The sequence below is a fragment of the Oncorhynchus keta genome, chromosome 12 (genome assembly GCF_023373465.1).
Source record: "Oncorhynchus keta strain PuntledgeMale-10-30-2019 chromosome 12, Oket_V2, whole genome shotgun sequence".
Classification (NCBI taxonomy): Eukaryota; Metazoa; Chordata; class Actinopteri; order Salmoniformes; family Salmonidae; genus Oncorhynchus; species Oncorhynchus keta.
In genome coordinates this window covers 3732501-3758913 of record NC_068432.1, presented here as the reverse complement: position 1 = coordinate 3758913, position 26413 = coordinate 3732501, and the positions used below count along the sequence as shown (strand labels likewise).

At 43.7% G+C, this 26413-nt stretch overlaps 1 protein-coding gene across 1 annotated transcript in view; it reads right to left on the bottom strand.

Moving 5' to 3' along the window:
• The window catches only part of LOC118391647 (gamma-aminobutyric acid receptor subunit beta-2), an 81811-nt gene that overhangs the window by 19876 nt on the left and 35522 nt on the right, over positions 1-26413 (bottom strand). Inside the window, exon 5 of the mRNA XM_035783162.1 lies at positions 9183-9265. Coding sequence (XP_035639055.1) covers positions 9183-9265 — 83 coding nt within the window. The remainder of the gene's footprint in view (positions 1-9182; positions 9266-26413) is intronic.

The following is a 26413-nucleotide window of genomic DNA, read 5'->3' as shown; positions in this document are numbered from 1 at the left end:
TGCTTGGATGGATCCCAAATCAGAATCGGTGGTGCACAATAACTGAAGGGAGGAAATGGGGGAAGAGAAACTCCCTGCCTTTCCACAGAGGCTGGGAATTCCTTGCGCAGGGGAACGCTCCAGACCCGATCCAAGAATTAAACCATGTCCTTGGTTGAAATAAATACAATTCCCTCTTGATAACATAGTTGTAGATATAATAATAATACTGAAGCTGTTTCACTAGGGCCGGTCATGTCCTCGGCCCATCTGACTGGAGGCATTTTATACAGCTTAAATAAAAGAAAAGTTGTACAAGAAAGACATTTCTTATGAAAATGAAGAAAATAAAGAAATTGATTTGTTTTATTGTTCCAAGGAAGGAGGACTTTGTCAGAGTGTGGTGGGGAAAACTATGTCTGGACTTTACTAACAATATACTGTACCTTGACTTCAAAATTAACAATTTGGTTCAAATCAAACATTAAAATGTGTCTCTGTTAGGGGATCAAACTTGAGTAGCATTGAAACAAAGTGACAAGTGAATCCTGGGGGTATACTCTCAGGTAAATCCTGGGGGTATACTCTCAGGTAAATCCTGGGGGTATACTCTCAGGTAAATCCTGGGGGTATACTCTCAGGTAAATCCTGGGGGTATACTCTCAGGTAAATCCTGGGGGTATACTCTCAGGTAAATCCTGGGGGTATACTCTCAGGTAAATCCTCGGGGTATACTCTCAGGTAAATCCTGGGGGTATACTCTCAGGTAAATCCTGGGGGTATACTCTCAGGTAAATCCTGGGGGTATACTCTCAGGTAAATCCTGGGGGTATACTCTCAGGTAAATCCTGGGGGTATACTCTCAGGTAAATCCTGGGGGTATACTCTCAGGTAAATCCTGGGGGTATACTCTCAGGTAAATCCTGGGGGTATACTCTCAGGTAAATCCTGGGGGTATACTCTCAGGTAAATCCTGGGGGTATACTCTCAGGTAAATCCTGGGGGTATACTCTCAGGTAAATCCTGGGGGTATACTCTCAGGTAAATCCTGGGGGTATACTCTCAGGTAAAATCCTAACTTGAGAGATGCGCTTGACTTTGAATTTTGCGTAAATCATGTCAGTCTTATACGATGATGGATATCAGTTAGTATTCATGGCAAAGCTGTGGCCTGTAATGAATTAAAACGTGCTTTATGCTTGGAGTTATACGCAAGCTTATTAAAGATCAGTGATACTAACTATCAAGAGCAGTGTGCGGTTTCCTTTTTCCTTCATGCTTGGAGTTATTAACATCCCTTGGTTCATACATGAATACCTCATCATCAAAATCCAATCGAAAGTAGACAAAAACCAGAGCCCAAGCCTCAGTAAAGTCAGTAAAGTTTGCATTGAGTCAACAAAAGTTTCAGACATAACAAACAAAGGTCTACACAGGTAGACTTAAAAGACAATTCCACACCAAAACTATATTTTGGTATTTATTTCATTAGTCCATTGTTGACACAGTCCCAAAATATTTTACTTGTCATCAATTAAGTTTTCCCAAATATGTTACTTTCAAAACACAGAAATCATCCCTATATGATGCATTTTCATAGACATAGCTATTTTATAGTTTTTGCCATGTTTTGAGGCTATATAGTGTTTACAATTACTTTGTTTATAAACATTGGAGTAAAACAAGCTTACATGAATACTTCATTTTGGGTTGTGATGGGGTATGAAAGTTGAACTAAGCTCATGAGGCATTTGTAAGCTTTATTCTTCAAGGATCAACGGGTATGCAGTGCTTTTAGAAGGTATTCATACCCCTTGACCTTTTCACATTTTGTTGTGTTACAAAGTGGGATTAAAATATATTTATTTGTAATTTGTTGTCAATTATCTACACAAAATACTCAGTCAAAATGGAAGAACAATTCTAACGTTAAATAAATAAATATATAAAAACACTAACATATCTTGATTAGAAAAGTATTCAACCCCCAAAGTCAACACGTGAGAATCACCTTTGAAACCGAATACTTTGAGTAAATCTCTAAGAGCTTTCCACATGTGGATTATGCAACATATGTCCATTATTCTTTTCAAAATTATTCGAGCTCTCTCAACTCTCTCAAATTGGTTGTTAATCATTGCTAGACAACCATTTCAGGTTTTGCCATAGATTCTCAAGCAGATTTAAGTTAAAACTGTAACTTGGCCATTCAGGAATTCTTGGTAAGATTTTGCCATGTGTTATTGTCCTGCTGAAAGGTGAATTAATCTCCCAGTGTCTGGTGGAAAGCAGACCGAGTCAGGTTTCCTCTAGGATTTTGCCTGTGCTTAGCTCAATTCTTTTTTATCCTGAAAAACTCCCTAGCGTTAATGATTAAAAGCATACCCATAACATGATGCAGCCACCACTATGCTTGAACATGTGAAGAGTGGTACTCAGTAATGTGTTGTATTGTATTTGCTTCAAACATAAAACTTTGTATTCGGTACACATTTTCAGCAGTATTACTTTAGTGCCTTGTTGTAAACAGGATGCATGTTTTGTAATATTTGTATTCTATACAGGCTTCCTTCTTTTCACACTGTCAATTATGTTAGTATTGTGGATTAACTAGAATGTTGTTGATCCATCCTCAGTGTTCTACTATCACAGCCATTAAACTCTAACTGTTTTAAAGTCACCATTGACATCATGGTGAAATCCCTGTGCAGTTTCCTTCCTCTGTGGCAACTGAGTTAGGAAGGACGGCTGTATATTTGTAGTGACTGGGGGTATTGATACACCATCATGCTCAAACGGATATTCAATGTGTGATTTTTTTCTTTTTGTTACGCATCGACCAATAGGTGCCCTTCTTCGCTAGGTATTGGAAAACCTCCCTGGTCTTTGTGGTTGAATCTGTGTTTGAAATTAATAATAATATATATTATTATTATTATTATATTATTTGAAATTCACTGTTTGAGTGAGGGATGTTACAGATAATTGCATGTTTGGGGTACAGATTTAGCCAGATGGTTAAAGCACATAGCTGTGTTAATTTGCATCCACTAGATGGCAGTGTCTCGTTAAGAGACCCATAAATAATGTGTGCAAGCGGGTTATGGGATTGCGTCTGAGTAGTGTGTAAGAGTGAGAGCAAGCATTACACTGAAGAGCTGTTTAAAATCCATCATGGGTTCAACATTACTTTAAATAATACTTTTTATTTTGCTCTTGTAGCGGAATATACCATATTTCACATCATCTGCAGTGTGGTTAGGGTGGACAGTGAGTTTTTACGTATTCATATTGCTTTATGACAACATTTATTTAGTCCATACAACTAATGTGACTTGTTAAGGACGTTTTTACTCCTGGACATATTTAGGCTTGCCATAACAAAGGTGTAGAATACTTATTGCCTCAAGACGTTTCATCTTTAAATTTTTATTAATTTGCTAAAATGTTGAAAAAAACAACATAATTCCACTTTGACTCCACAATCAATTTCTAATTCAGGCTGTAACACAACATTATGTAGAAAAAAAGTCAAGGGGCGTGAATACTTTATGAAGAGCACTGTATATAATACATTTATAAGTCAAAACATGTATCCAGTAACTGCTGATTGCCCCTTTAACTGGAGAGAGCACAGGAAAAGTCCAAATCCAAAACAGCTGATGCATATTCCCCCTGCATGTGCTTGGGAGGTTCTTCTTAAACATGACTAAAATTAATGTTTGATACCGATGGTTCAAAGCTACTTTAATCTCATTCCTGGTGTCCAATTAAAAGCTTGGCTCTAAAGTCTGGCAGTGTGCAGTGAGCCATCTATCTTCAGCTCAGCAGGTTGGCAAACGTGCAGGAGTGGCAATAGGAACATCTAAGGCACGAAATATACTCCAGTGTACAAACTGTTCAGACCCCAGAGGACATTTGTGGTTTCTAAAAGTGCATATCATAGCAGTGCTGCTCTCTATATACGTTGTGCACCGCTGGTGCAGAAAATGTAACTATTACTTGGTGGAACATTGAGATGTTCATTTCATCATTTCACATTGACAATAGCCTAAAACCACCCCAATAATGTGGCCTCTCAACTTTTGCCAAGACATCTTAGAAAGAAAAACAGCATGTAGGTGGAGAGATAAGGCTGGTAGGTGGGTCTACTTGTAGCATTATCCGCTCGAACACAATATATGTTCTCCAAAATGGTACACGGGCGCAATTTAATCTCTCTTTCTCTCAAAATAGGTCATTTAAATGCCTCAACGTTGTCAGAGAATAAAGTAATGTACTCAAGGTTGTCTGAACAATGATTACATAATGATATTCATGGATATAGTTGAGAAAAAGGGGTTCAGAAAGAAGCGAGATGTAATCTATTCTACTGCACCTACATTTGGCACTGGCAGCTCGATTTAAACAGTGTAGTAGTCCATACAGTACGCTTCAATGACACAGGTCTGTGTATGTACAAAACTATGCAACTACTATAACATGCCTATACGACTGCAGGAGTTTGACATTGTTCAACAGGGCTGGCTTTAGCCTCCTGTTGTTGTTTTTTTACTCTCTTGCACTGGTTCTCTGCACACTCACTGGACTCTACCCATACACTCACACATACTACACCGACACTCCAGCACAAACACACATACACTTACACTACATACGCTCACACACACACACAGACACACACAAAAAAAAACACACACATGCATATTGATGCAACACACTCACACACACACACACACACACACACACACACACACACACACACACACACACACACACACACACACACACACACACACACACACACACACACACACACACACACACACACACACACACACACACACACACACACACACACACACACACTCTGCCAAACTAGACAGTCTAATGTACTTGTCCTCTTGCTCAGTTGTGCACCCGGGCCTCCCACTCCTTTCAGAAGAAACTTATTTGTTTCTGGACATTTTGAGCCTGTAATCGAACCCACAAATTGTGATGCTCCAGATACTCAACTTGTCTAAAGAAAGCCAGTTTTATTGCTTCTTCAATCAGAAGAACAGTTTTCAGCTGTGCTAACATAATTGCAAAAGTTTTTTTTTAATGATCAATTAGTCTTTAAAAATGATAAACTTGAACTAGCTAACACAACGTGCCATTGGAACACATGAGTGATGGTTACTGATAATGGGCCTCTGTACGCCTATGTAGATATTCCATAAAAAATCTGCCGTTTCCAGGTACAATAGTCCTTTACAACATTAACAAAGTCTACACAGTATTTCTGATCTATTTTATTTCAAATCAACAAAAAATGTGCTTTTCTTTAAAAAACAAGGATATTTCTAAGTGACCCCAAACTTTTGAATGGTAGTGTACATTTTGGGAGGGGGTTGGAGGCCACCTAGCGGCCTGGGGCCCTAAGCGACCGCTTAAGTTGTTTGTGCCTGGAGCCGGCCATGCTGTTGAATAATACAGCCCACGGTTATCGCTTCCCAGATATACGTTATGTGGACTACTGCACTTACTACAGCCGAGAGTTACGTACATGCATTATAGAGAAGCCGGGAACACTGCCCACCATGAGAACACCATGAGAACACCAGTCTCTGTCACACTACTAGTCCCGGGAGAGAACAAGTCTGCGCCAAAGACGTATTTCATTACAATCGAATTAATATGAAGACAGAGGGGCATTTAAGTGGAACAATTTATAGAAGGAGAGTAACCAATTGCATCACAATAATTGTATTGTGCATGTTAAGTGCTCTCACAATAATGATTTGAGTAATTAAGAGTTGGATATTTATTATTGCTTGCAGACATATACTGTATCTTGGGCAGTGTACTGTATACAGGTGCCCTGTAATTACCCCTCTCTTTACCCAGTCAAACTATGTTTCTGATGCTTCATCCTCTCTTCCCTTCCACCTTCTGAACCTGACAAAGCTTCCATCTCACAATATGTGATATCTTCAGAAGCCATCTGAACTACCTATATGCATGCATCAGCTGTGAGAGGCATGAAGAGAAATACATACAGTGCATTCGGAAAGTATTCAGACCCCTTTACCTTTCCCACATTTTTGTTACATTAAAGCCTTATTCTAAAATGGATGAAATAGTATTTTTCCCCTCAATCTACACAGAATAGCCCATAATGACAAAGCAAAAACAGGTTTTAGATATTTTTGCACCAAAGAAAACGGCTACAAGCTTGGCACACCTGTATTTGGAGAGTTTCTCCCTATCTTCTCAAGCTCTGTCAGGTTGGATGGAGAGCATTGCTGCACAGCTATTTTCAGGTCTCTCTAGAGAGGTTCAATCAGGTTCATGTCCGGGCTCTTACTGGGCCACTCAAGGACATTCAGATACTTGTCCTGAAGCCACTCCTGCGTTGTTTGGCTATGTGCTTAGGGTCATTGTCCTGTTGGAAGGTGAACCTTTGCCCAGTCTGACGTTCTGAGTGCTCTGGAGCAGGTTTTCATCAAGGATCTCTCTGTACATTTCTCTGTTCATCTTTCCCTCGATCCTGACTAGTCTCCCATTCCCTGCAGCTGAAAAACATCCCTACAGCATGATGATGCCACCACCATGCTTCACAGTAGGAATGTTGCCAGGTTTCCTCCAGACATGACACTTGGAAATCAGGCCAAAGAGTTCAATCTTGGTTTCATTAGATCAGGGAACCTTGTTTATCATGGTCTGAGAGTCCTTTAGGTGCCTTTTGGCAAACTTCAAGTGGGCTGTCATGTTCCTTTTACTGAGGAGTGGCTTTCGTCTGGCCACTTGACCAAAAAGGCCTGATTAGTGGAGTGCTGCAGAGATGGTTGTCCTTCTGGAAGGTTCTCCCATCACCACGGAGGAACTCTGGAGCTCTGTCAGAGTGACCATCGGGTTCTTGGTCACCTCCCTGACCAAGGCCCTTCTCCCCCGATTGCTCAGTTTGGCCTGGAGGCCAGCTCTAGGAAGATTCTTGGTGGTTCCAAACTTCTATTTAAGAATGATGGAGGCCACTGGGTTCTTGGGAACCTTCAATGCTGCAGAAATATGTGCCTCAACAGAATCCTGTCTCGGAGTTCTACATACTTTACTTTTTGCTCTGACATGCACTGTCAACTGTGGGACCTGATATAGACACGTGTGTGCTTTTCCATGTCCAATCAATTGAATTTACCACAGGAGGACTCCAATCAAGTTGCTCATTGACTGCATTTCTATACAATTTAAAAACTCTAAAATGCTATTTGGAGAACAGGAAAAGCAAGCAAAACTTTCCCAGCTATTATCACATTGGTTGCTATAGCTTCATTCAGCTCAGTCGATCTACAAACACATAACCTATTAGCTACACAATTAGTCGCTACACATTACATCAGCACCGGGATTAAAAACTATAATTTAATTCGTATAGAGAGATCTCTTAGCAAAAAATTATTTTATAAAGAAAATATAAACAAATATATTTTCTTTACAGAACACATTATTTCTCACAGTTTTAAAGCAAAATTCCTGCAATTTTACAAATTTTTACATGATATCTGAGTGAGTGACTAACACAATCAATTGGGGCTCCCGGGAGGTCAGGGCCCCTCCATGATTACTACACGTTTACATAGCTGGCTAGACTAACTACACTAAATACCAATCACTTTTTTTTTACTGACATTGGCTAATTGAGTGACTGTCAGTAAGTGACATATAACAAGAGGAAAACTGCTGATGCACAAACAATTTTCTAAAATTGCACCTTGTGTATTCTACTATTCAAACTTTCAAGTTTAGACCCCGACTAATAATACTGATATGTAGCTATGGCCCTGGCTGTATGTAATAACACTGCAGACAGAAGAGCTATAGAACTTAATCTGCATCTTATATCACACTTCCACACTCACTTCCTAGTGGACATCTAATTGTGATTTACAACATGCCATTTAAGTATGTTTTGGTTACGTTCCTTCCCCCGTATTCTGTTTCACTCAATAGGCAGCAGACCTTTACATGTTACAAAACAAGAACATTTCAATATTATTCATATTATATTAACGCTGCTTTGTAAGGCAATTGACTAATTATAATAAATGAATTAACTTCGGGAAAAAAAAGATGAAGCCTCGCGTTTTTCCACTTTTTTTAGGGAGAGAGACGCATTACATAATTCACTCCACACAGTCGCTGTTGCGCTGGGAAATAAATCAGCCACCAAAATGAAGGAGTAGGCTTTGTGTTTGAGAGCTGAAGTGTTCTGTGAGGCATGTACACTCCCATACGCTCTCTGTCCCTGCCTTTAGCTACTGAGCCATGTCTGAACAGCAGTTGAACAGGACCACACTGGACCTAACATTTGCCTCCAACAAAACTACACTCTCGACAAAGGCAAAACAGGTCCCAATTAGATTTGATTAAGGTCATTTTTGTTCACTGTATCCCTAATACGGAGAAACAATGGATGCACAATGTTAGTTGGTTCTGTCAAGATAAAGGTCAGCATCATTAGGATAATGCAAATGTAGTGCTGTTGCCCCATGCTCTTGCATTGCGTGACCTTTCAAATTGTCGCTATATTTCCAAAGATGAGAAATCTAGTAAAAAATCATTGATATGCTGTTTAGGAAATGAAGTGATTCAGCGAGAACGAAATGACCAGAAACAAGAATGAATAAAAGAGTGGAATGTGATAATAGATATTTTTTGATTGAAACGTTTGTTTTCTGTTTTGATTTCTTAAAGTGATACATGTGGGGCAATGAAAGGCCATAAAGCATTTACCAAGCAGTTGAGAACGGAATACACTTTTCAAACAGCAGCATTTACAGTAGACCTTGGCCTCCAAATGAACTGCCTTGTTTGGCTTCCTTTCTTGCACAACGTTGTTATGCGGAAAATCCCTGAATTGCTGAAGTGATGCAAAATAGTATACTGTCAAATCGGCTGACAGGAAGCACTGTTCATTTCCCCTCATGGGGCCACATTTACTGTACAGCAACACATTCTTACAGAGATGGTTCCAAGTGGTTTCAAGGTTTGAGATATTATTGTGTTATTGTAACCGACTAGAAATTGTACGTCTTACACTGTGGATTGCTTATATGTGCAGTGCTAGCACAGAGCATTGGTTTGGCACATGCTGTTTCCCATTTATGCCAATTCAAATCAAATTGAAATGAGTTGAATTGAAAGCGAGAAATATAGAAACTCACAGCTCTCTATCTCCAATGTGCAGTTTTGCTCGTCCAGTGGATATCGTCTCAGGTCCATCATACAAGCTGCTGTAGTGGTGATCCTGAAGAGAAGGGGAGGACAAACACATTGTCAAGAGTCTGTACAGACCAAGGAGGTCACATTGAAGATTCAAGTGGTACTCAGCACTGCCGATGGGATCCTAACTTCACTCGGTAATCGCTTAATTGCAGCTTTAGGTCCAAGGCCGATTAGTATGAAGACAATTTCCTACAATCAAAATATCAATCAGTATCTGGGCCCTGGGTCTAGCAGATAACTACACCCTAGTAGCAAGGACACATATTGCTACTAAACGGCTTGGCTTTTTATAGCAGCGTCAGGAGGTTCTTCATAATGTACTGCTCTCATCCTGTGTCTTGTCAGTGTACAGATAAACTAAATAGTGTGATGAAGTCGACGATAACCATTAGCTGATATTGATCCCCAGTTAAATCAACGTTGGATAAATCTCTAGATTATCTCAACCTTATTTAGCAGCTATAACACTGTAGCAGCACTTCCAGCAAGATTAGACAATTAAAATAAAGAACTAATTTTCAAAGTTTCCCAGACACATGACCAAGAAAGACAATACAAAACAACGGTTATTTACCAGCAATGGACATTATCGTCTTTTTCTGTGAACCAGCCCGTCTACAGTGGTGTGTCTATAGAGCTGGTGAGTAGCCTACAGATGCATGCGCGTAAATATGAACTTTTTTTTAATCTAGCCTGCTCTCAACATACAGTATGTTGCCAGATAAATAAGCAGTCCATGGCTACAGAAACACTAAACAAGCCGTACACGATTCTGTATCTGTAGGTGCAGTCCATGGGGCCACGGATTAAAAGGCCAAACCTAATCATTTTCCTGAAGGTGGCATTCTTGAAATAATTCCACTGTGCACGCTCCAGGTTCCCCTACCTGAGAGGTGAATCACACCCTAGGTAGCTGCAGGCCAGCAAGGCCAACCAGGATAGCTACTGGTAACAGTCCCACACTGCACTAAATCACTCAGCGACATACTGTATCCTCTGGATACTGCTACGCTACATTTGTAGGATCTTCACATTGATTGGGGGAACTCCTGTTCTGGTCCTGAGGAGCTGGGTGTGCAGGCTTTTATTCCAGCCCATTACTAAACTAAGCCAATTCAAAGTATCAACAATGAATGTCTTCAGTCGGGACCATGATTAGCTGAATCAGGTGGGTACGGAAGGGCTGCAATTCAGGTCTGACAACCAGTAGTTCTTCAGGACTAGATGGAGAGCTCTGACGTTGTCGGATCATAAACGACCTTGTTGTCTAACCTATGAGGCAAGATTCTCTAGTCTGATGAAACCAAGTTTGAACTCTCTGGCATGAATGCCAAGCGTCACGTCTGGAGGAAACTTGGCACCATCTCTACGGGGAAGCATGGTGGTGGCAGCATCATGCTGTTGGGATGTTTATATAGCAGCAGGGACTGGGAGACTAGTCAGGATCGAGGGAAAGATGAAATGAGCAATGTACATAGAGATCCTTGATGAAATCCTGCTCCAGCATGCTCAGGACCTCAGACTGGGGTGAAGGTTCACCTTCCAATAGGACAATGACACTAAGCACACAGCCAAGACAACGCAGGAGTGGCTTCGGGACAAGTCTCTGAATGTCCGTGATTAGCCCAGCAAGAGCCCTGACATGAACCCGATCGAACATCTCGAGAAACCTGAAAATAGCTGTGCAGCAGCGCTCCCAAACCAACCTGACAGAGCTTGAGAGGATCTGCAAAGAAGAAAGAGAGAAACTCCCCAAATACAGGTGTGCAAAGCTTGTAGCATCGTACCCAAGAAGACTGTAATCGTTGACAAAAGAGCTTCAACAAAATACTGAGTAAAGGGTTTACTTATGGAAATGCGATATATCCTATTTTATTGTTCATACATTTGCATACATTTCTAAAAACCTGTTTTTGCTTTGGCATTATGGGGAGTTGTGTTTAGATTGATGAGGAAAACAACAATTTAATACATTTTAAAATAAGGCTGTAATGTAACAAAATGTAGAAAAAGTCAAGGGGTCTGAATACTTTCCGAATGTATTGTATATTCTTATTGACACAGAGCCCACTAAAAAGACAGAGATATCAGGAGAGAAAAGATGAGAGTGATGGTGAGAGACGGTTTGGGAGTATTCAGCTCTGAGTCAAATCTATTTTTATCTCGTAAAGAATCAGCTGTGTATTGCTAGGGCAAAAAAACTAATCGTGCACCCAGGGAGGGTCCCCGGGACCAATTTTGGTAACCTTGGAAGTCTACTGGCATAACTCAACAAGAACAAAGCAAATGGATGATGTGAATACTTGCGAAAAATCAACTCCTCGTGCCCTCTAGTCTGTGTTGTGAAGACGACATTATGACTGTGGCAATTAACTCGAAAAACAGAGCCGCATCGTAGAAAATATACAAAAATGTTCTTTGCAAATGTGCAGCCTATTGCAAAAAACTATCTACAGTGCTTTTTAAACGATGCACTACCATTATCATTCCAATATTATTAACATACCTGCCCATTTATTACCTTGCAGTGTTCATTATCATCAGAAATAAAGCATTAAAATTACTAATGGAAATCATATAGTCCTGGATCTAGTTATAGGTTCTGGCACATCCTGATATTCCTCCAGGTGCCAAACAGCCATTAAACCTGAACACTATAATTCTTTATGCCGAATACTGGCATAAAGATCATTAAGTGTGTAAATGACAACTCCAGGGTGCTTTTATAGCAGCTTAAATGAACATTGCCAAAGGTAGAAGGATGCACAAAGCTGACCTTAAACGTTCCACTGGTTCAATCAACGTTGTTTCCATGTAATTTCAATGAAATTAGGTTGAACCAACATGGGATAGATGTTGAATTTACTTCTTTGCCCTGTGGGTTCCTTCCCCCACCTCCCAGTAGGCAGAAACAGGACAAACTTATTGAAATGACTGCTGTTTCAACCAGTTTCTTGTTGTGAATATGTCATTATAACACGTTTTGCCTGATGAGGTGTTTAGCACTCTAGTCTGATCACATAAACAAACTCCCATTTCCCCTGGTCTATGTTTGGACCTTTTTCACACATTCCTATTTGTAAGCCAAACGACTGTGACGTTCTTTTAGAAAACACAATGCATACAAAACACATTTTATGGGCTTTTAGGGGTCTGAATATTAGGCCACCTTTGTTTACCCCGCAGAATGTGGAGATAAAGGCGTTTCAAATGGTAACTGTGGAGAGTTGAGAAACATTTATGCAAGGTCTTGTGTGATCCAAGGGGGACAGGGCACCTTTAAAACCAAATTACTCTCTGTCTGCGTTTACTGGGGCTTTAAAGGGCACACACTGAACTGTAACACCCGTATCAGAAACACTGGGAGATTTATTGAGTGCCAACACAGGGGACTGTATATGTTCGTACAAGAGGTCTGCCGTAGATGAACCCAATGCTATTTTCAACACCAACATGATTCTACATTATGGCTGTAAGACAGAATGATTACTTTGCCTATTCGTAGGGGTCCAGAGTTTTTCTTAAATCAGGTTGCGTGGTCAGGAAAAACTCTTAGCCCAAACCAAGTCAATCATCCACACAGAGGACAGAGCAGCCTTTATCCCACTGGAACTGTTTTCGACACTGTAATACCAGTAATGAGTGAATAGATAAGATCAATGTATCCATCAGGCAGGAGCAGGAACAGAAAGCGCTCATAGAGAATGAGTAATAGGGAGTAACTCTTCCTGGCTCTGGCCTTTGTGCGTGAAGAGGTGGACACCCACAGTCGGTGCTGCCAGCCAGCCACAGACCTGCATGGCAACATGGGCAATCGTCGAAACCCACCTGACGACGCTGATAAATGCCGGCCAGCGGAGAGGCTCATCTTGGAGCCCAATCCTCTGCGGTATGGCACAGAGATAATCACCTGCTCCCTGCTTTCTACGCACCTGTCTCTCTATCGTCCGCCACCGTCTCCACACTACAGCCGAGACGAGGTCAACACATCCTTCAGCTCTGCTCTCCACCACAGGAGTGGTCAGTGTGTACAACACTCTCCATCTCCACTTAGAGTCTGGAGATCTGGGCCAATAATCCATTATAAATTGGTATATTGGTCAACCACTAGTTGATTTCAAGTAACAGTAGATGGTCCAACTGGGTGCACTGGGTCTTTGCGTCATATTTCCCATAAATCAGAATGACAGGTATTCTCTCATAGCCTATGTCAGGTAGCTACATAGTTGGCAGCAGCGATCAGGTTATTAGTAGCTAATCAGGCTCAAATAAAATAAGTAAAATGACCATCTAATTATATGATGTTCTTGAGCACATTCATGGGGCACACTCATATTCATGTCCTTTATGATATCACATTTTAGCACAAACACATTGTTCGTCATCACCATCCGTCTCTACCAGCGAGAGATAATAGGAAACGTATTTGAGATCGTGAAAGCAGACCATAGAATGGTTGGGTGATGCTCTCACAGTGGTAGGTAGCAAAGGCTATTTTTGCATGAGCAATCGGCCGATTACAAGGGTGTCAAGTGTAGAATTAACTGTCGACATGCCACAGACCTTCCCTTTACAGTACCTGTGATGAGCAACACTTCAATGCCCTAAACACCTTCTGTACTGCACTGTATTGTACCACAATCCACACTGTGAGAGGGATTGGCGTTCTGTGAAATAGATAATCAGGCAGTGGAATGTCCCATCAGATAATCTCACAAGAAACTGAAAACCAGGCCTACAGATTCTCCATCTGAGCAGGCCCACAAATGATCCATCTCATGTCACTTCACCTGTCAATTATCTGTGTTTATATATAAGATACTGTAGCATTGACCTACAACACAACGGAAAAAAAGGTTCCAGAGGTCAATCCCAGTTTGATTCCTTATCCGATCTTTAATCTAATACAGGCACCACCCTGCCTAAAATACATATACTAAACAGAGGTCAATCCCAGTTTGATCCCTTATCCGATCTTTAATCTAATACAGGCACCACCCTGCCTAAAATACATATGCTAAACAGAGGTCAATCCCAGTTTGATCCCTTATCCGATCTTTAATCTAATACAGGCACCACCCTGCCTAAAATACATATACTAAACAGAGGTCAATCCCAGTTTGATCCCTTATCCGATCTTTAATCTAATACAGGCACCATCCTGCCTAAAAGACATATGCTAAACAGAGGTCAATCCCAGTTTGATCCCTTATCCGATCTTTAATCTAATACAGGCACCATCCTGCCTAAAATACATATGCTAAACAGAGGTTGACAGGAGGGACCATGGCACTGATTTATGACCACATATAGATTGGGATGGTATTAATGTGTTAATCTCATGTCCCCACAAAACGCAATGCTCTGTTTCTGTAGGTGTAGTAGTACTTAACAGGCCGAACTCTCGCAAGACACAGAGACAGATCTTGTCACAAAGCCAGTTAATATCAATGAAGAAATTGAAAAAAAATATATACATTTTTGGTCGTTTCAAATGACACACTCCAGGGGTTCTGCACCCAGGAGTGGCCTCGTTCTTTGAGCCTCTGAGGTCGAGATGAATGTCCTATTTCCTCCTGTAGTCACCCTGTCTTTGTTAGCAGTCATTTCCCTCCAATGCATCTGCTGCACTTCCAAGTGTTTAACCAAGGAGCAAATTGGCGGTTACTTTCTGATCTCTGTGTCAAGATGGAGTCAATGGAGTAGAATTTGAGCAAGCGCCTTTGGCACAGTCTTCAAAGGAGTGTGTACACATACAGTGGTAGGCCAGTACTGTTAATGTGAGTGTGTGTAGCAGCGTCTGTATCTGCTTGTGTATTTGTGTGTGTTTGTGTGCGCGTGGTGTGTGTCTCCGTGAATATTTACCTCAAGCATTAATTGATGTACAAAATAATTGTTCACGTTTCCAACACAACCCTCGGTTGCTTGGTTACTGACGACAAGCAGTGCCAAGCGAGCCCCATATGGCTGTCCACCTACGCGGGCTCAGTGCACATTATTGCAGGAGTTTTGGGTCACACTAGGATCCAGCACCCCTCTGGAGCTCCAGAAGTTTGAGGTCAGAACAGCGGCCTCAGGGAGGGGAGGAGGGCACCAGCGCCAGGGGGAAGGAGAGACAGACCAATCAAATCCATCCACATGTCTAAGCAACCCACTTCTACTGCTGTCTGTTCTGGTTTTCACACACAGGCATCAGCACTTCTCCCCTGGACATATTTTAACACAATATTTTGTTCATTATATCTGTGGTCACCTTGGTTTTCCTACTGCTGGTCTTTCCTGATGAATGTTTGGGACATGGGTTTATATATTTTCACATGGATAGGCAATACAATGCTGTTCAATGCTCAAGCATCATTCCCCCATTTAACAGAGCAAGCACATCATTAATAGTGTCTGTTTATGCATGAAAAACATATAACTGTTGTAAAAAAAAACAATTATGAATTCATGAAAGTCTTCTCACTTGGCATTGTCATTTTCTAAGGAGTGAGAGGGGGATCAATTGTACCTCAAGTCACCTCCTGTGCTGGGCACATGCAGTGTAGCAGTCCTATAAATTCTCAATATTTTTCTCTAGAATTCTTCATTGTTTTCTTGGACTAGTTTTCTTTGTGCTCCTCTGCAAGTGACTCAAGACAACAGCTACTTGAACAAAGAGCAATCATGTCCATAACACCGAGTGTCTGCCTGCAGAAATACAACACACATACAAACCAAAGCCTTGTGTTTCATGTGCTGCTCTGTAGCGGATTGAAGCTTGTGCAAACAAAAAGGCATCTTTTTTTTAACCCAGCTAATTCCATAGTTTTCTCTTTTCAATTGCTTTCCTTTGAAAGGTCAATACGAATCTTTGTTGTTGGGTCGAAAGGAATGCCCTTGAATAAAGTGAATTTCAATGTTTAATATCAAACCAGGCTGCAAGTTATTGCTTTATCAAAACACGGTCTCAGCATGTCAACAAACGCACATTTGACTACACACTGGGGCATAAAAGCCTGTATTGTTTGCTTTGTAGTGGACTGTAAACATTCTGCAGGCGAATTGGCAGCTCAATGGCGAATAAATGAGTTTGGCAAATTTGTATATTCATCATGTATTTGTGCACAGTGGCTGTGTCAGCGATCAGGAAACACTACATGCACGGAATCTAATTGAGATACCAAAATGAAAGACATGTATGAAAAGATCTAGCAGCACTATTGTAATGCATATTGTGTTTTTATGTGGATGCTGCATGTAGAACAGTCTGACCACTCAACACAGGTAATCTGCATCTCACTGAGGAGGAATAACGAGGTCATGGAAAGGTCATGATTCCCGGTTACATGACTGGGTCAGCCAACCTACACAGTTATATTGTTACAACAATATGCAAATGTGTGAATTGCATTTTTCAAAACAGATCTGTGAGAAACAACTATTAAAATTCCATGCGGATGCAGACCATTTTTGCCTGTCTGATAATAGAAAATCAAAGACATTTGGGTTTGTCACATGCGCCGAATACAACAAATGTGTAGACTTGGAGGTAGAAGCTGTCTAGGAGCCTGTTGGTCCATGAGTTGATGATCCGGTACCGTTTGCCAGACGGAAGCAGAGTGAACAGTCTTTGGCTTGCATGGTTGGAGTCTTTAGCAATGTTTTGGGCCTTTGCCTGATATCTAGGTCTTGGATGGCAGGGAGCTCAGCCCCAGTGATGTACTGGGTTGTCCGCACCACCCTCTGTAGCATTTGCAATACCAAGCGGTGATGCAGCCAGTCAAGATGCTCTCAATGGTGCAGCTGTATACATTTTTGAGGATCCGAGGGCCCATGCCAAATCTTTTCAGCCTCCAGAGGCGGAAGAGGCCCTGTCGTGCCCTCTTTACGACTGCGCGGGTGTATGTGGACGTACCCTGGTATTTTGTCTGGTCTGGCGGCCTTGCGAGGGTTAACCTTTTTAAACGATTTTCTCACATCATTTTGCTTATTTGGGAGATCAACATTACTGGGCATCTCATGGCTGGGTTTCCCTTTGTAATATGTTATCATCTGCAAGCTCCTTAAAAAAGTATATAATGTTTGACACAATCATGCCAGGTGTCAAGGTTGGTGTCACGTTCTGACCTTTATTTTCTGTGTTTTGTGTTTAGTTAGTATGGTCAGGGCGTGAGTTGGGTGGGTAGTCTATGTTTGTTTGTCTAGGTTTTGGGAATTTCTATGTTTCGGCCTAGTATGGTTCTCAATCAGAGGCAGGTGTCATTAGTTGTCTCTGATTGAGAATCATCTTAGGTGGCCTGGGTTTCACTGTGTGTTTGTGGGTGATTGTTTCCTGTCTCTGTGTGTGCACCAGATAGGACTGTTTTTGAGTTTTCACATTTCTTGTTTTGTTAGTTTGTTCATGTGTACCTTAAAGCATTAAAAAGTACCATGGAAAATTACCACGCCGCGTATTGGTCCTCTGATCCGTTTCGCCTCTCCTCTTCGGAAGAAGAGGAGGAAACTCATTACAGAATCACCCACCACAATCGGACCAAGCGGCGTGGTAAAGGACAGCGACGACAGCAGCAGCAGCGTCAACAACAGAGGCCACCATCACAGGACTCCTGGACATGGGAGCAGATATTGAACGGAGAGGGACCCTGGGCACGGGCTGGGGAAAATCGCAGCCCCAAAGCAGAGCTGGAGGCAGCGAAAGCTGATCGGCGGCAATATGAGGAGCCAGCACGGCAGTGCGACAGGTACGAGAGGCAGCCCCAAATTTTTTTTTTTTTTTGGGGGCACACGAGGTGTGGTACTAAGCCAGGTAGCAGACCTGAGCTCACTCCTCGTGCTTATTATGAGCAGCGCATTACTGGTCAGGCACCGTGTTATGCGGTTGAGCGCACGGTGTCGCCAGTGCGTGTCCATAGCCCGGTGCGCTATAGGGCAGCCCCGAGAGTGCCATGCGAGTGTGGGCATTGAGCCAGGGCGTATGGTGCCTGCTCAGCGGGTCTGGTCGCCGGTACGCAGTCTTGGTCCAGGTTATCCTGCGCCGGCTCTGCGTGCTGTGTCTCCGGGGCGCTGGGAGGGTGCAGTGCGTCCTCTGCCTGCGCTCCGCTCGTACCGGGCAACTGTGGGAGTGGAGCCTAGGGGAGAGGTGCGTGTAGTAAGCACTAGATCTCCCGTGCTTACCCACAGCCCGGTTCAACCTGTGCCTGCACTCTTGAGGGTCCGGGCTCGAGTAGTTGTCCAGCCTGGGGAAGTGGTGCCAAGGTTGCGCACCAGAGCTCCAGTGCTCCCCACAGCCCGGTCTTTCAGGCTCCTCCTAACACCAAGCCTCCTGAAAGTCTCCCCAGCCTGGTAGTTCCTGTGGCAGCCCCACGCACCAGGCTGTCTCTCAGTCTCCTCCCTGCAGGTGCTCCCGCCTGTCCGGCGCTGCTGCCGGAGCCTCCCGCCTGTCCGGCGCTGCTGCCGGAGCGTCCCGCCTGTCCGGCGCCGCTGCTGGAGCGTCCCGCCTGTCTGGCGCCGCTGCCGGAGCGTCCCGCCTGTCTGGCGCCGCTGCCAGCGTCCCTCCTGTCCGGCGCCGCTGCTGGAGCGTCCCGCCTGTCCGGCGCCGCTGCCTCCTGTAGCAGCTCCACGCACCAGGCTGTCTCTCTGTCTCCTCTCTGCAGGTGCTCCCGCCTGTCCGGCGCCGCTGCCGGAGCCTCACGCCTGTCCGGCGCCGCTGCCGGAGCCTCCCGCCTGTCCGGCGCCGCTGCCGGAGCCTCCCGCCTGTCCGGCGCCGCTGCCGGGCCTCCCGCTTGTCCGGAGCCTCCCGCCTGTCCGGCGCCGCTGCCGGAGCCTCTCGCCTGTCCGGCGCCGCTGCCGGAGCCTCCCGCCTGTCCGGCGCTGCTGCCGGAGCCTCCCGCCTGTCCGGCGCCGCTGCCGGAGCGTCCCGCCTGTCCGGCGCCGCTGCTGGGCGTCCCGCCTGTCTGGCGCCGCTGCCGGAGCGTCCCGCCTGTCTGGCGCCGCTGCCGGGCGTCCCTCCTGTCCGGCGCCACTGCCGGAGCCTCCCGCCTGTCCGGCGCCGCTGCCGGAGCCCCTCAGCCCAGAGGCGCCAGAGCCCCTCAGCCCAGAGGCGCCAGAGCCCCTCAGCCCAGAGGCGCCAGAGCCCCTCAGCCCAGAGGCGCCAGAGCCCCTCAGCCCAGAGGCGCCAGAGCCCCTCAGCCCAGAGGCGCCAGAGCCCCTCAGCCCAGAGGCGCCAGAGCCCCTGTCCCTTTGTCCAGAGCCCCTGTCCCTTTGTCCAGAGCCCCTGTCCCTCTGTCCAGAGCCCCTGTCCCTCTGTCCAGAGCTTCTGCCCCTCTGTCCCGAGCTGCCCCTCTGTCCAGTGGGGTCATTGAGAGGGGTTGCCATGGTGAGAAAGCCACGGAGGCGGACAAAGACAATGGTGAAGTGGGGTCCGCGTCCCGCGCCAGAACCGCCACCGCGGACAGATGCCCACCCAGACCCTCCCTATAGGTCAAGGTTTTGCGGCGGAGTCCGCACCTTTGGGGGTACTGTCACGTTCTGACCTTTATTTTCTGTGTTTTGTGTTTAGTTAGTATGGTCAGGGCGTGAGTTGGGTGGGTAGTCTATGTTTGTTTGTCTAGGTTTTGGGAATTTCTATGTTTCGGCCTAGTATGGTTCTCAATCAGAGGCAGGTGTCATTAGTTGTCTCTGATTGAGAATCAAGGTGGCCTGGGTTTCACTGTGTGTTTGTGGGTGATTGTTTCCTGTCTCTGTGTGTGCACCAGATAGGACTGTTTTTTTGAGTTTTCACATTTCTTGTTTTGTTAGTTTGTTCATGTGTACCTTAAAGCATTAAAAAAGTACCATGGAAAATTACCACGCCGCGTATTGGTCCTCTGATCCGTTTCGCCTCTCCTCTTCGGAAGAAGAGGAGGAAACTCATTACAGTTGGAGGATTTCAATCAAACCATATTTTCACTTTGACCTCCACCTCCACCTTCACATCCGCCTACACCATAAATCTCATTCCTACCATCACTTAAAGATGCACTCTGAGATCTTAAGCACAAGAAATGTGTAACATATTGCACAAATTGCATTTGTACCATATCAGACAAAATGGATGACATAGTAAAAAAATTGGATGACTTAGTACACAGAAAAATGGGGACCCATTTTGGCTCATGAGCACCACTTACAAAACTATTGGCTGAAATTATACAAAAGTTTGAGAGTACAGTGGCTTGTGAAAGTATTCACCCCCCTTGGGTTTTTTTCTATTTTGTTACCTTACAATCTGGAATTAAAATAGACTTTTGTGGGGTTTGTAATCATTTGATTTACACAACATGCATACCACTTTGAAAATGCAAAATATAATTTATTGTGAAACAAACAACAAACAATACAAAAAAAATGAAAACTTGAGCGTGCATAACTATTCACCCTCCCAAAGTCAATACTTTGTAGAGCCAACATTGGCAGCACTACAGCTGCATGTCTCTTGAGGTGTGTTTCTATAAGCTTGGCACAACTAGCCACTGGGATTTGTGCCCATTCTTCAATTCAAAACTGCTCCAGCTCCTTCAAGATGGACAGGTTCCACTGGTGTACAGCAATCGTTAAGTCATACCACAGATTCTCAATTGGATTGAGGTCTGAGCTTTGACTAGGCCATTTCAAGAAATGTAAATGTTTCCCCTTAAACCACACGAGTGTTGCTGGAAGACTGAAACAGGTTTCCCTCAAGAATTTCCCTGAATTTATCACCATCCATCATTCCTTCAATTCTGACCTGTTTCCCAGTCACTGCTGATGAAAAACATCCCCACAGCATGATGCTGCCACCACCATACCACCATGATGGTATTCTTGGGGTGATGAGAGGTGTTGGGTTTGCACCCGACATAGCGTTTTCCTTGATGGCCAAAAAGTTACATTTTAGTCTCATCTGACCAGAGTACCTTCTTCCATATGTTTGGGGAGTCTCCCACATGCCTTTTGGCAAACACCAAATGTGTTTGTTTCTTTTTTTCTTTCAGCAATGGATTTTTTTTCTGGCCACTCTTCTGTAAAGCCCAGCTCTGTAGAGTGTGTGGCTTAAAGTGGTCCTATGGACAGATACTCCAATCTCCACTGTGGAGCTTTGCAGCTCCTTAACCTCATTGAGATAGGGGGCGCTCTTTTAATTTTTGGATAAAAAAACGTTCCCGTTTTAAACAAGATATTTTGTCACGAAAAGATGCTCGACTATGCATGGAATTGACAGCCTTGGAAAGACAAAACTCTGACGTTTCCAAAACTGCAAAGATATTATCTGTGAGTGCCCCAGAACTAATGCTACAGGCGAAACCAAGATTAAGTTTCATACATGAAATGCCCCAGATTCTGAAGGCGCTGTGTTCCAATGTCTCCTTATATGGCTGTGAATGCGCCAGGAATGAGCCTGCGCTTTCTGTCTATTCCCCAAGGTGTCTGCAGCATTGTGACGTGTTTGTAGGCATATCATTGGAAGATTGACCATAAGAGACTACATTTACCTGGTGTCCCGCCCGGTGTCATGTTTCGAAATTGTTGCATAATCTGTAGGTCCATGCGCGTTCCATTTCTTCAGAAGAGAAAGTCAACTGCCACGATGGATTTTATCGTCGATAGATATGTGAAAAACACCTTGAGGATTGATTCTAAACATCGGTTTGCCATGTTTCTGTCGATATTATGGAGTTAATTTGGAAAAAAGTTTGCGTTTTAATGACTTCATATATATATTATTTTTTTCCTTACCCAAACGTGATGAACAAAACGGAGCGACAAATAATATTTTTTGTAAAAACGGAACATTTGCTATCTAACAGGGTCTCCTCATTGAAAACATCTGAAGTTCAAAGGTAAATGATTTTATTTGAATGCTTTTCTGTTTTTTGTGGAAAATGTTGCATGCTGAAATAGTGGCATAATCCTATGCTAGGCGATCAATACTGCTTGTTTAGCTATGGTTCAAAAGCATATTTTGAAAATCTGAGATGACAGTGTTGTCAACAAAAGGCTAAGCTTGAGAGCAAATAGATTAATTTCATTTCATTTGCGATTTTCATGAATAGTTAACGTTAACGATTAAATCGGTCCATATATAGCCTAGATATCGATCTATGAAGACTGTGTGATAAACGAAAAAAATAGCGTCTTATAACGTAACGTCATTTTTTTTAATTAAAAAAGTCGACGATAAACTTTCACAAAACACTTCGAAATACTTTTGTAATGGAACTTTAGGTATTAGTAAACGTTAATAAGCGATCAAATTGATCACGAGGCGAAGTATATTCTTTAGCTGTCCGTCTGGAAATAATGTCCGGGTAAATCTCAACGAAAATATCCGGAAGACCGGAAGAAATGCGCTGCCTTGCGTCTGTTTGACCAAGAAACAAATAGTAGGCAAAATGACAAGACTCTAGACAACGTGTGGAAGCTGTAGGTATTGCAACCTCAGCCCCATTAAATGTGGTTCACCTTTATCAATGGGTTCAAGTCGCGCATTGATATATTTTTCCATTTTCAGTGATCAGATTTTCCTGCACTTTTCGATAAAACGCACGTTCTGTTATAGTCACAGCCGTGATTTAACCAGTTTTATAAACGTCTGAGTGTTTTCTATCCACACAAACTAATCATATGCATATACTATATTCCTGGCATGAGCAGCAGGGCACTGAAATGTTGCGCGATTTTTAACAGAATGTTCGAAAAAGTAGGGGGTAGGAGTAACAGGTTAACAAAAGGCTAAGCTTGAGAGCAAATAGATTAATTGAATTTCATTTGCGATTTTCATGAATAGTTAACGTTGCGTTATGGTAATGAGCTTGAGGCTGTAGTCACGATACCAGATCCGGGATGGCTCGACGCAAGAAGTTAAGGGTTATCTTTGGTCTCTTTGTTGCCTCTCTGATTAATGCCCTCCTTGCCTGCTCTGTGAGTTTTGGTGGGCGGCGTTCTCTTGGCAGGTTTGTTGTGGTGCCATATTCTTTCCATTTTTTTTATAATGGATCTTTTGGTGCTCTGTGGGATGTTCAAAGTTTCTGATATTTTTTTATAACCCAACCCTGATCTGTACTTCTCCACAACTTTGTCCCTGACCTGTTTGGAGAACTCCTTGGTCTTTGTGGTGCCCCTTGCTTAGTGGTGATGCAGACTCTGGGGCCTTTCAGAACAGGTGTATATATACACTAAGATCATGTGACACTTAGATTGAACACAGATGGACTTTATTTAACTAATGTGACTTCTGAAGGTAATTGGTTGCACCAGATCGTATTTAGGGGATTCATAGCAAAGGGGGTGATATATGCTCCCACCACTTTTTTGGTTTTTTAATAAAAAGGTATTAGTAATAAAAACAAAAAATGTTTTAAAAAAGTATTTTTTTAAATTTCACTTCACCAACTTGGACTATGTTGTGTATGTCCATTACATGAAATCCAAATAAAAATCCATTTAAATTACAGGATGTAATGCAACAAAATAGTAAAAAAACGCCAAGGGGGATGAATACTTTTGCAAGCCACCGTATGTCTTTATTCCTTAAGTTATGAGCCAAATGTAAACCCTGCTTTGCTACAGCTCTCAAAATAAGTGCTTCTGGTCACGCTGGGCTTGACAGCGGCCTGTGAAGGCCATTAGTCTAAACACAAATGCACTGTCAAAGGTCTGTCTCACACTGCTAGTCAGTGTCATCCTCCTCCCCTTCACCCTTCCCTTCCCTTCGGCCTCATCTAAATTAGCATCCTGTAATCCTTTAGAAACAAGATGAAAATCAACGTAGAAAGGGGATCATTTCCATTCTGCACTCATTACTGTAACGATGTACGCTGAGAGTCGGGAAGCAAGTTCAGGGAGTGAGTGTTTTAATAAATTAAACAAACACGCATCACAAACAAAGCACAGATATGATCCAGGAACAGAAACAATGACGACTTGGGGAGAAACCAAAGTGAGTGACATATTAAGTGCAGGTAATCAAGGAGGTGATGGAGTCCAGGTGAGTGTCATTATGCGCAGTTGCACACGTGACAGTAACCCCTCCCCGACGAGCGGCTCCGGCCGCAGGACACCGGCCAAGGTGACGATCCCGTGGAGTGGACCGGTCACCTCTGCTAAGGCACGGGAACCTGTCGATCCAGCTGAGGCGCGGGAGCATGGCGATCTAGAGCGCTGGAGAGAGAGCATACTTGACAGTACCCCCTCCCCAGCACGTTCCACTCCAGCCTCAGGGCGTGCCTCGGTCGAGGCACGGGAACCTATTCATCCAGCTGAGGCTTGGGAGCCTATCGAGCCCGCTGAGGTATGGAAACATGTCAGGCCAACTGAGACATGGGAATCCGACAAACCGGCCGAGACCTCTCAGGTAGCTCCGGCTCCAACACCCAGACCAGACATCACCTCCAACACAAAAACAAAACGAAGAAATCACTCCCTGATGCTTCCCTTTGAGTCGTCATTCTGGAACGATGTACGCTGAGAGTCGGGAAGCAAGTTCAGGGAGTGTGTGTTTTAATAAATTAAACAAACAAACACGTAACACAAACAAAGCACAGACATGACCCAGGAACAGGAACAATGACGACTGCGGGAGAAACCAAAGGGAGTGACATGTAAAGGGCAGGTACTCAAGGAGGTGATGGAGTCCAGGTGAGTATCATTGTGCGCAGATGCGTGTAACGATGGTGTCAGGTGTGCGCCATAACGAGCAGCCTGGTGACCTAGAGGCTGGCGAGGGAGCACACAAGACAATGACTTGACTTCCAAAGCCTTAATGTGATTTTTCCACACAGCGGTCGGGGAATAAAATAGTAATTTTTTCAGGAGCTATGTAAAAAATGCATGCTCTCTCTCCATTACACCCAGATTACGAAACTCAGAAAAAAAAGAAACATCCTCTCACTGTCAACTGTGTTTATTTTCAGCAAACGTAACATGTGTAAAATATTTGTAAGAACATAACAAGATTCAACAACTGAGACAAACTGAACAAGTTCCAAATACATGTGACAAAAATAAATGTAACAATGTGTCCTTGGGGGGGTCAAAATCAAAAGTAACAGTCAATATCTGGTGTACTGCAGTGCATCTCCTCCTCATGAACTGCACCAGATTTGCCAGTTCTTGCTGTGAGATGTTACGTCAATCTTCCACCAAGGCACCTGCAAGTTCCCAAACATTTCTGGGGGGAATGGCCCCTAGCCCTCACCCTCTGATCCAACAGGTCAAGGGGATTGAGATCCGGGCTCTTCGCTGGCCATGGAAGAACACTGACATTCCTGTCTTGCAGGAAATCATGCACAGAACAAGCAGTATGGCTGGTGGCATTGTCATACTGGAGGGTCATGTCAGGATGAGCCTGCAAGAAGGGAACCACATGAGGGAGGATGATGTCTTCCCTGTAACGCACAGCTTGGAGATTGCCTGCAATGACAACAACCTCAGTCCGATGTTGCTGTGACACACCGTCCCAGACCATAACGGACTCTCCAACTCCAAATCGATCCCGCTCCAGAGTACAGACCTCTGTGTAACGCTCATTCCTTCAACGATTAACGCAAATCTGACCATCACCCCTGGTGAGATAAAACTGCGACTCATCAGGGAAGAGCACTTTTTGCCAGTCCTGTCTGGTCCAGCGACGGTGGGTTTGGCAAAATTGTTGTCGGTGATGTCTGGTGAGGACCTGCCTTACAACAGGCCTACAAGCCCTCAGTCCAGCCTCTCTCAGCCTATTGCAGACAGTCTGAGCACTGATGAAGGGACTGTGCGTTCCTGGTGTAACTCGGGGAGTTGTTGTTGCCATCCTGTACCTGTCCCGCAGGTGTAATGTTCGGATGTACCGATCCTGTGCAGGTGGTGTTACACATGATCTGCCACTGCAAAGACGATCAAGTGTCCGTCCTGTCTCCCTGTAGCGCTGTCTTAGGCGTCTCACAGTATGGACATTGCCATTTATTGCCCTGGCCACATCTGCAGTCATGCCTCCTTGCAGCATGCCTAAGGCATCTTCACACAGATGAGCAGGGACCCTGGGCATCTTCCTTTTGGTGTTTTTCAGAGTCAGTAGAAAGGCCTCTTTAGTGTCCTAAGTTTTCATAACTATGATTGCCTACCATCTGTTAGTGTCTTATTAACGACCGTTCCACAGGTGCATGTTCTTTAATTGTTTATGGTTCATTGA